The sequence below is a fragment of the Camelus ferus genome, chromosome 6 (assembly GCF_009834535.1).
Source record: "Camelus ferus isolate YT-003-E chromosome 6, BCGSAC_Cfer_1.0, whole genome shotgun sequence".
NCBI lineage: Eukaryota > Metazoa > Chordata > Mammalia > Artiodactyla > Camelidae > Camelus > Camelus ferus.
The window spans coordinates 8,998,444-9,009,029 of record NC_045701.1 but is presented as its reverse complement, the minus strand read 5'-3'; the positions used below and the strand labels follow the sequence as shown (position 1 = coordinate 9,009,029).

Below are 10,586 nucleotides of genomic sequence, written 5' to 3'. Positions count from 1 at the left end.
AAAAGATGACCTCAGAGCAATCCCTTGTACCCATCATTTACTTCGTATGAGCATACAGACTGCTAAGTTTTCCAAGAATCTAGACCATCTGGGTTACTCATCACTGATTTATGTGAAGGAATAGGGGAGGCTTTAAGTGGTGGTATTTAGAATTTACCTTGAAGGGCTTTCCTGGAAAAGATGCCTTTAAAAAAAAAAAAAGTCACAAGATTAGCGGTTAAGTCTCCAACACTTGAACAGAGTGTGCTGCCCAGCTACTGAGGTGAAGAGTTAAAGTTAAGGCTAATTTCCTTTAAAGCTCTAAACCTAGTCAATTACTTTGGGTTTAACTCCAGAAAGGGCTGGAGAACTTACACCTAAAAAGCTGGAAACAAAGACACATACACTTCCAAGTGTGGATTTTTATTTTCACAAAGAGACAACAATGCCTTCCCACATACAAATATTTACAAAACCCAACTGATTCACCAATCTGGAACCTGGGTTTTTTTCCACTTCTCAACATAGTTGGGAACATGGAAACATTAATACCCACACAATTCCCAGAGATGGAATTTATCCATCAAACAGTGCAGATTACCTAAAAGTGCACTTACCTGCACAACTCAGTCTAAAAACCTCAGTGATACAGACCTCATGGCCAAGGTTTCATTTATCTATTTGGTTTCATACCATGCAAACCTGAACAAGTGTGCTGCTACACTAAACTGAGAATTGGTTCTGATTTTACAATTAAAAAGGTTCTCAACGCTTTAGCAACTATACAGAATATGAAGGTTTATTTCAAAAAAGAGTACATTTTTTAAAACCAGGATACACAGATGCACTTAATGTAACAGTACCTTCTGCAAAAATAGGTTACATAATACTCAGAAATGCAAGGAACAATCTTATTCTCTAAAAATTAAACAGCAGACTGTTTAAGCCTTCAAAATGGAGGCCGAAAATGCTTGGTGACAAGAAGTAACTCTAGAGCCTGACACCACAGAGCTAATGCTGCAAATTAAACTACTACCACACACCTGCAAACTACTCTTTATATTCACACAGCGTTAAACAAAATGGTTTTGATTCCTATCTTTTCAAATGTGTCTTGGTGCTGCAAGAAAAAAAGTTGAATGATACACAAACTATTAAAAGTTACAACAGAACTATTTAAACATCTTCTCCAAAATTGAGAAAAGCAATCATGTTAAATTTTAAAAAATGAGAAAAAAAAGAAAAGTCTGACAGAACTCTCAAGCAAGTCAGAGGTCCTCTTCATAAGTAGTCAGTCAAGTAAAGTTTACAGACTTCAATAAATTATCTTGAAACCATGGCAGAGAGCTAATGTTCAAAATCTTCGTGGAGGTCCACCCTTAAATGGCTTAAATCCAGAGCCACTTCCTCTTGGCATGGAATTGCCACTGATTTGTACAATTCTATTAATTGGGGATGCATTACTGAAAAAGGTTTAAAAGAAAAAAAAGTCAGAGAACAGAAGAACAAATAATTACAGCTAACACCTACAAAATTATCATTTACCAGACACTGTTCTTTGTACTTTACCCACATTAATTTACTCCTTTCAACAGTCCTGTGAGGTATGTACCATCACTAACCTGATTTTACTGATGAAAAAACAGATTTGGAAGTTAAGTAATTTGCCCAAGATCACAATGGTGATCTGATAATAAATGGTAGAGTGAGGATTTCAACTTGGGCAGTCTCTCCCTCTGTAAGCGACTTAACGGTCAGTGCATGAACGGACTGGAGCAGTGGTTCTCAAACTGTGGTCCCCAGATCTACAGCATAAGCATCACGTTAGGAACTTGAACCTCTGAGCTAGAGGACATCACTCAAGAAATGTTTCTGTTAACTTCTTTTATACGTATAATGCAGTGTAGTAGATACAATTGAATGATACAGGTAAAAAGATCCACCCCAAGCCCCTGTAACAAATTTGAGAGAGAAAAATCTCATGGGGAAATGGTTTTAGTAGAATAAAACCAGATTATGAAAAAGTTTGGATGCCAGACTGAGGAATCTGGATTAGATCCTGTAACCTAGAAAAGCTGTCTATAGTTTTGGAGCAAGTAAATGGTGTAAGAAGACAGTCTCAACAGTTAAATTTAGAAATACTGTGAATAATAAAGGATGCAAAAGACTAACTGGGGAAGATCAGATAAAAGCTGAAATGAGAGAGAGGGTAAAGCTATTACAAATATATTTTTTTAAACTGAACTATATTTAGAAATTTATGCTAGGAATGAAGAGAGATAAAGATGAGGCCCATGTTTTCCCAGTCTGGGTGAATGAGAGGCACGGTGGCACTGGCACATTAGAAGAAACTGGAGACAACTGAAACATAAAGGTTTGAAATAGGAGAGGAATGAGTTTGCCTGTGACCTTGACTTTATGGAGACGTCTAGGCATTTACATGGAGCTCGCAACATACTGCATGGAGATCACAAAATAGAGCTAAAAATAAATAGTGTCTAAAATCCAACCATTTAAAGGAGCCAACAAAGTAAATCAAAAAGATACAAAGAATATTACGGTACATTAGAAAACAGAGGAATGTTTCAAAAAAGCAAAAGCAACAGTGCTTAACCACAAAGGAGTCTGAGAACTAAAAAATTAAAGGAATCTGAATTTATCAAGAAAAAAGGCATTGGTGACCTTCAAAAACCAAGGACAGAAAGAGTGATGAGGCTGTGCAGGCACAAGTATAATAAACACTTGAGTGTGACGGTACAAGCAACCAATGGAATGGTTACTCGGGTCATGGAGCCAAGCCACTGTCTCTTCTAAGACAGAGGAAAGGGAAAGAAAGATCATGGGGGAGAGAGAGGCCAAAGACTTGCCAGCTGAACAGCCACAATGGATGTTGGTGTGAAGAGAAAATAAAGCTCGTCTCTTAGCCTGTGAACAGGCTTTGGCATAAATATCCAAAAATGCTGCTAGAGTTATTTGAAATGGGAGAAAACAGAACATCCTTTCAGTTTCTTCTTCCTTTCTAGGAATTTTAGGAATGATAGACACTGAGCAAGAATATGGTTCCAACATGAAATTACTATCTATTACCAACTGGATTCTGACATACATGCCTATATATATCCAGATCAGGATGCCAGAATGCCAATCAACTAATTTACAATGAGGAATATTAACTAACAAATTAACATCAGCTGCCCTGCATATAATCTCCTAGAGATTTTTAGTCAATATGTGGAAATATCTGGGCAGACCAAGGTTTGTTACTAGTTGCAATTCAATCTCTCATAAACTACAATGACCTTTAAGGAAAAGATAAAGGTTTGGTCACATGCTGGCAGAAAAGTCTTAAATGATTAACTACTTACCTTGTGTGCTGGGTTATCATGCCTGCTCCTGTCCGGCCATCACCCATTCGCCTCGCATCATGATAGCCAGGCCCTTGAGAAGGTGGACCATGCCATTCTTTCCTTGGTCCACTTGTGTCCCGTCCATGGCGTTCAACCACATGTCGTTCTTCAGGATAGTGCTAAAGAATAACACATTAAGAGAAAAGTCAGGACAGCCTCAGCCTCAGGCCAATTTACTTAACGCTGGTGTACTTTTAAGGTCAGAAGCAAATTAATAAGATGCCTGAGAAGATGACAGAATGAATAATATGAAGACAGTTTCCATCTATTTTGAAGTGAGAAATTACTCAGGCTTCAGGGCAGGGTACGAGGGAAATGCTTCGGCACTGTTACTGCTATACCTTCTAGCACCCATGTACTTCCTGACCCTTGAGTCTATGTATAACGCCTGGACCTATATGAAGAAGACGTACAGGGAGGTCAAGCCCTGAAGACAAATCAGGGTGGAGTATATATCATCAACATGCAAACAGCGCAGAGGAACAGGAGCTCTCATCCTACTGTACACAGTACTAGCTAGTGCTACGCTCTTACAAGGTCTTACATCCATGACTGTGAAAGAAAAAAAAAGAGTAGTGAACATAAAGAAACAAAAGCAAGAAGATTTGAGGGAAAAAAGAGTCAAAAGTTATGATATTTAGACTGCAGAAAATAAAGCTGAAAGGGAACTACAGAGATACACTACCATCAGAACACCTTACAGACCAACATCACGAAAACCAAATTGCCAGGGGATGGACAGGCTCTCCTCCTCAGGACACATTTTATAAAAGGGTATCTGAATGCAGGGGGCTAGTCTATGAGACTGCCTTGAATTTTACTTTAAATGAGGTGATATACCTGGATTATGTACCAAGTCTTAGAAGTTCTATTCAGAGTAAATAGCTCAGTGAGCTGATATACTGAACATTTCTACTTATTAGAAACATTAACACTTATAAATGCCAGCAGGCCCAAATCTGTTCCACAGTGCTCTGCATGAAATGGAAAGCATATAGTGGTATTAAGCAGCATGCCAGGAAATTCAAACATTTTCTGGTAAAAAATGTTGCTCAAAACCTAATACGTATTCAAATGCAAAAGAGAATATTAGAGTATAATGCAGGTTGAAGGATGGATACACACACACACTTCAGAATTCTTTTCTGTGTGTTAATTTAAAGAGTATTCTATCTCTGCTGCTATCTCTGCATATGCCAGTATTTCACCAACAGAATGCTTTAAAAACAGTTAAAAGGTTTTTGTTCATTTGAATTGCTAAGAGATGTCCTCTGCCCAGGTTCATTAACTTACAAAATATTCAAGTCAATGAACTGTCACGGGAGTAAAAAGCAATTAAAAAATATAAAATATTCCGCTTGCCTACCTTTAGAGATGAAAGAACAAAAAAGAGACAAAAGTTTTATTTCAGTCTACACTTTAAGCTACTTAATGAAAGAGAAAAGGGAGAGTAATTTTTTTTTAAAGGAAAAAGTGAAAGGGAAACACAAGTAGGGACCAAGTATTTTCCATCTGATTTGAAATCCTCAATTTCTTAAGAAAGAAATAAAATCAAACTCATCATTGGGAAGGCTCATCTACCAAAGACAATTCCCAAATTTCAGCAGAGAGTTAGTAAAAACAGAATTAGAATTTCAGGGCTGTCATCCATTCATGATGTATTCCAGTCAGATCATTATGTTGTACACCTTAAACTTACCTGAACAGTGCCTGCTGTACGTCTATTATATCTCAATAAAACTGGGGGGGGGGGGCGATTTCAGGGCTCGTATCCTACTTCTCTGGGCTATATGTTCAACTACTGACTGTAAAATACAAGAAGCATTAAGATCTTTTATAAGAAGCTAGTCTCCCAAGCATTCTAATCTAACTAAATTAGGTAGGCCACACCAAAATGATGCGATGGATATGACATGTCTCAGAAGTCCTCTAAATTTATTTCTGAAGAGTTGACATTAAACCTTAATATGCATTTACCTGTGCTCCACTTCCCCGGTCTGCGATTACTCCCCTGTCTCCCTCTCTGTTTCCATAGCCTGAAGCATTACTGCGATTCCCAGGCGGAGCCCCTCTCACACTGTGCCCTGATACTTCTCTCCCAGATCGTTCTGGCCTTTCAACTCTGTTAAACGAAACACAGAAACACAATCAACACTCTACTACAACTTTTTTAAAAACCCAAATGCATCATATACCACCATCAGCCAGGCATTAGAAACTTCATAAATACCTTGTTTCCCGCTTATCAGTGGACATGCCTCCTTCGCTTTTCCAGGAGGTTGGTCTAGATGGATTGGGCCCTCCGTCTCGAGGATGTCTAGGGTGAGTGATATCAGGCCTGTCGTGAATGATCACTGTTCTCCTCTCGTCTCGTTCCCCTCTCACTTCTCGCCTGTCTGTTTCTCTAAGTTCGTTTCTTGGCGGTGGAGGCTCATTTCTTCTGGAATCACTGAAATTTTTGGGGTACCTTTCAAAACCTGGATCTTCTCTTCGTGTAGTAGGACGTGTTTTTTTCCCTTCACTTTGACCAACAAAACGTTCTCGCCTATTACCAAAACAAAGAACACAGGTCCTGAGACGTACTTACATTTAAACTGAGCTAAATGTCTGGCACGGATGCTGGTTTTTTGGTATCCAAGGGGAATTACATCAAACACTCGAGTCATACCAGCCTGAAGTGCTCTTTACTGTTCTTCACAACTGAGGCACATCCAAAGCTAACAGTACTCCCAATTAGTTTTTAAGATAAAGAAGATAAAGCCGAACTATTCGACCTTGTTATGGTGGCCTATTAAACTAATTCTGAATACTGTCACATTCCCATTAACAAAACCAAAAACCAAACATGATTTGTTCTCAACACACAGTTATAACCTGTACTTCTCAATTAAGATTTTAATAGAGAACCAAACTTATCGCTGGCAAGGCTCATATACCAAATACAACAATTTTCAACACATCTATTTACCTTTCAAAAGATGAAGACGGTATCGATGAACTCTCAGGAAACCTGCCCCGCTCTCGGTGATCAAAATCATTAAATCTATTCTGTTGGCGAGAGTAGTCAGAGCCATGGCCAAATCGTGCATCTGTATCTAGAGACAACTTTTTATTCTCGCTCCAGTAAGGATCATCTCGCCTTGAAGAGAAATATTTGCTCATTTATATAAATTAGTTTTACAGCAATCAAATAACATTTACTTGGAGTCATACATACCACATGCTAGGAACTGTGAATACAGAGCACTAATAAACTCAAGACAAAGCATTCTGTTATGAGAACAGCTAGCAAAAAATTATTAAATTATGTTAAGTCATATAAGTGTTACAGGAATTTCACAAGACAGCTAAAAAATTATTTGTTTTAAAATTATTAAATGGAAAAGACAAATAAGATAAAATACTTGATACCATTTTATAATAAAATTCTAACCAGCAGTACACAACCTTTTCTGTTGCACTTAATTTTGGAAAGGTTAGAGAGGTTAAGACCCAACCATATTTCATTCATTCCACTTATTCCTCAGCACAATCAACTAAATCCCATAGCATTTATATTCAGAAAATTAAATGACTATATTATATTTTGAAATCTATTAAGAACCATGAACGGAAACACACCACAGAATCTATTTTTAGTCTTCCCAAGTTTATGACTTCCATTTCTGTACACTATCCTATAAGAATTTTCAAAATGGGCCTGGGTTTGGGAAGCATGACTGAAACCTCCCATGTATTTCCAGCCATAATGGAAAAACATTTGGCATTAGGAAGGTAAGTAGGGAAGGAAGAGCAGACTCTTCTCCCTTGACAATGCATGGAGTCCAACCCAAGACTGCAATCGTTCCCATCCCTGTTGATCACGACTTTTTACTCCAGTGAGGGGCACCTGTACTTTCTAATTCTCCTGTTAGTCTTAGCTTGAATGAAGTAATACAGCAAGGAACTGTTGAAGAAAGCAAGCGACTACCTATGATCTACATCACGTGGGCGTTTCAAAGAATTCCTCTTTTCTTGTTCATAACGAAGCTGCTGCTGCTGCCTTCTCAGCTCCTCTCGTTCTCGAGCAATACGTTCAGCTTCCTTACGACGTTCCTTCACACAACACAGAAGGAAGAACCAACCAATGCAAAATGAAAACATAAGGTAAGTATATATGCAACCTTGTTGTAATCCTGTCATTAAGAAAGCATCATAGGCAAGCACCAGGCAAAACACATACCTCGGACAAATCAATAACAAATTTGACTCCGGTAATTGGCAATCTAGGCTATGACTACTGTTCTGCAACATTAAAATTAACACAGATTGGGTGGTGAAAGCTGGCAAGTACTTGGGAAGGTCAGATTTAATCATTTGTAACAAAAGCACCTAAAGGGAATTAGAAATAGAGTTCTTAATATGTATGAAGACTAAGTGCCTTAAAATCCTGGATGCAATTCTGCAAAGAGAGGCATTAATTCCTTCCAGCCTTGGGAAATCATTCCCATGAGAATTGTAAGGAAGTAGTTATTATTTTCTAAGAATGGGATAGTGACAGAGCCTGGATTACAACTACTCTGGACTCATAGTCCTATGCTCAGACTATTAGGCTGCCATGATATTGCAGAGCTCAAGTTATTACCAATTGGCTAGAACAAGGTCACTACTAAATGTATTTTTAACTAGCACCTAATTCACTATTATCTTTCAGGGATACTTAATATATGCTCATTAGCTGAACTCATCCTATAGAAGCTTTACAACAAGTAAAGCAAATTTTAGGGCAAAAATCACAGGGTTTGAAAAAGGTCAGTTATTTAAGATGAAAAGATTTTCTGACTGCACCTGTTCAATACGAATGCGTTCCCTTTCCAAGCGTTCGCGTTCCATCCTCTCTCTCTCTAGTTTTTGCCTTTCAATTTCTAGGCGCTCTCTCTCTCTCTGTAAGCGTTCCCGTTCTTCCCGTTCACGAATTATTCTAATGCGTTCTCGCTCTCGACGCTCTCTTTCTGCAATCTCTCTTCGTCTAACAAAAATCAGTATTTAGAAATACTTAAATTATGCTAGCACTGTGTGAAAGAGAATAGCTTTTGAATTTGTATTTTTCCTTGAGGTTGGCAATTTTAAACTTCAACTCATTCTAAGTAGTTTTAATGTAATTGGAAAGAGAACTCAAAATAAAACTTCAAACAAATTTCAATACTGTCACTTATTTATTAAAGACTATCAACTGAACAGCTTAATTTTATAGAGCAGTTGCCTCTAAGATGACTGCTGTTTAAATAAAATTCCCACTATAATAATAGCCCATTAATCAATCAACATTTTAAAAAGGAAAGATTCTACATATGTGAATTTACAAAACTACAATTTCCATTGTTTTTGACAGAAAAATTTCCAGAATCTAGGATATATTCTATCTCCTTAAACAAGGTAGAATTTACTTTTGATGACTTGGGATCATAACCATCAACATGAATTATGGCAAAATCTATATATAATAAACGGCTGCCCTCAAGACCTCTTTTGGAGTTTCACTAGTCTGTAACAGATGGCTCCAGGTAACATGCTTCTCTGAGTCAGAAGATAGTTCAAAAGTTTGCTGAACTAAATTAAACCCTGCATTAGACTTTTAACAGTGTTTTTATCATTTCCTCACTCTAAGGCACCCAGAATATTTTGTCTATCAGCATGTCTTCCCCTAGTACTGCCCCCATGCAAATCTGAAGGGCATTCTTAATTATCACAATGACTAAGGGGCTGTTACCAGCATTAGTGAGGGACCAAAGATTCTAAATTTCTTATGATGCACGGAACAGTCAGGACTGTCCTGCATAACAAAAAACCTGTCCAACACTCCTAATACCTTTTAAACGCCATAATGGACATTCATGTCGTTAAAACAAAACAAAATCACCTTTAGGAAAAAAAAATCTGACTCTAGAACTTAACCCATTTTTAATAAATGCTAAATTGGTTTGCTGTGACATAGTTTTACATACACTAAAATTTCCAGGAATGCAACTTGATATAGAGGGAAAATTATACTTTGAGAACTTCTCCAAGAGTTGGTTACCATTTCAGAAATCATAATGTCAACACCACTCTTGGTATTTGACTAACCAATACGACACACTGATAACAATCTGTGTTTGTAGCTGTCACATTCTCACTGAGTCTAGAGAGGAGTGCAAACAGCTGACTACTTCATTATGTCTTCTAGAGAGCCATGCCTGAACATTCGTATCTGGAATATATGCTTCATTATAAATTACTTTTATTTCTCCCCTATATTAGAGTTAAGGTATTATATTGATATTTTGGAAATTATTTTATAGGTAGGCATATTATATATTAATTTCATTTCAGAATAGTAAAGAAGGTACAGCAACTTTCTTTTATATAAAAGGGATGCTGGTCTGGTAGGTTTGAGAATTGATGCTCTAATAACTCTCTCTCCTCCCAACATGTTGTCATCTAAACAGGAAGCTAAGCATATTGAGACTTCAGCAAAAAAATGGAAAACAGATTCTGAGTAATGCAAGGATGATTTCCTTTTAGTATAACGTGTGACAATCATAGTATTATTTAAGTTGCTAGAAGTATCTCTGGTAGTTCCAAACAATCTTGTGAATGAATAGATGAAATTCCATGATGAGTGACCATTTGACAATATAGGTTAATATTTGGAAATTCATACTATAAAGAATATTTCAAGAATATTTTAAGTGTCAACCAAAAATCAATAATGAAAGCAAACAGGCACTCATGAGATATTGCCACTAAAAATAGGAATGTTTTGTTTTGTTCTCAATTTGTTTTAAAGAGAATGCCTGCGCTGGGACAGAGCTTGAACACAGTAAGCTTCCTTCACTTGGGCTCTAATTCAAAGTACAATGGATTTTTCCTATGTCAGCATACTATTTGATCACTGTAGCTTACACTACCTTATCACAGAATCAATTTTTCCTTTAATGTTATGTTTTTTATGGCGGCAGCTTTGGAGTAGAGGAAAGAGCATTGGACTTGGAGTCAGAAGACTTGGGTCTGAGTCCCGACTCTGCCACTCATTAGCCATGTGGCGTTGGAAGAGTCATTTAGCCTCTCTGGGCCTCCATTTTTTTCAAATACATAACAGGACATAACTAACTTTACAGAGCTGTCAAGATACAGATAATAGAAAGATGTATTATAACTTGTAAAATGCTATCCAAACTT

At 37.3% G+C, this 10,586-nt stretch overlaps 1 protein-coding gene across 6 annotated transcripts in view; it reads right to left on the bottom strand.

Annotated features, from left to right (window-relative positions):
• Nucleotides 1–386: 386 nt before the first annotated feature.
• The window catches only part of SLTM (SAFB like transcription modulator), a 41,117-nt gene continuing 30,917 nt past the window's right edge, over nucleotides 387–10,586 (bottom strand). For all 6 annotated transcript variants that reach the window (XM_032481076.1, XM_032481077.1, XM_032481078.1 and 3 more), the window contains 7 exons: nucleotides 8,214–8,394; nucleotides 7,357–7,481; nucleotides 6,355–6,525; nucleotides 5,617–5,931; nucleotides 5,364–5,508; nucleotides 3,345–3,505; nucleotides 387–1,442 (listed from right to left, as the gene is read on the bottom strand). In XM_032481076.1, coding sequence (XP_032336967.1) covers nucleotides 1,334–1,442; nucleotides 3,345–3,505; nucleotides 5,364–5,508; nucleotides 5,617–5,931; nucleotides 6,355–6,525; nucleotides 7,357–7,481; nucleotides 8,214–8,394 — 1,207 coding nt within the window. In that variant the 3' untranslated portion in view covers nucleotides 387–1,333. The remainder of the gene's footprint in view (nucleotides 1,443–3,344; nucleotides 3,506–5,363; nucleotides 5,509–5,616; nucleotides 5,932–6,354; nucleotides 6,526–7,356; nucleotides 7,482–8,213; nucleotides 8,395–10,586) is intronic.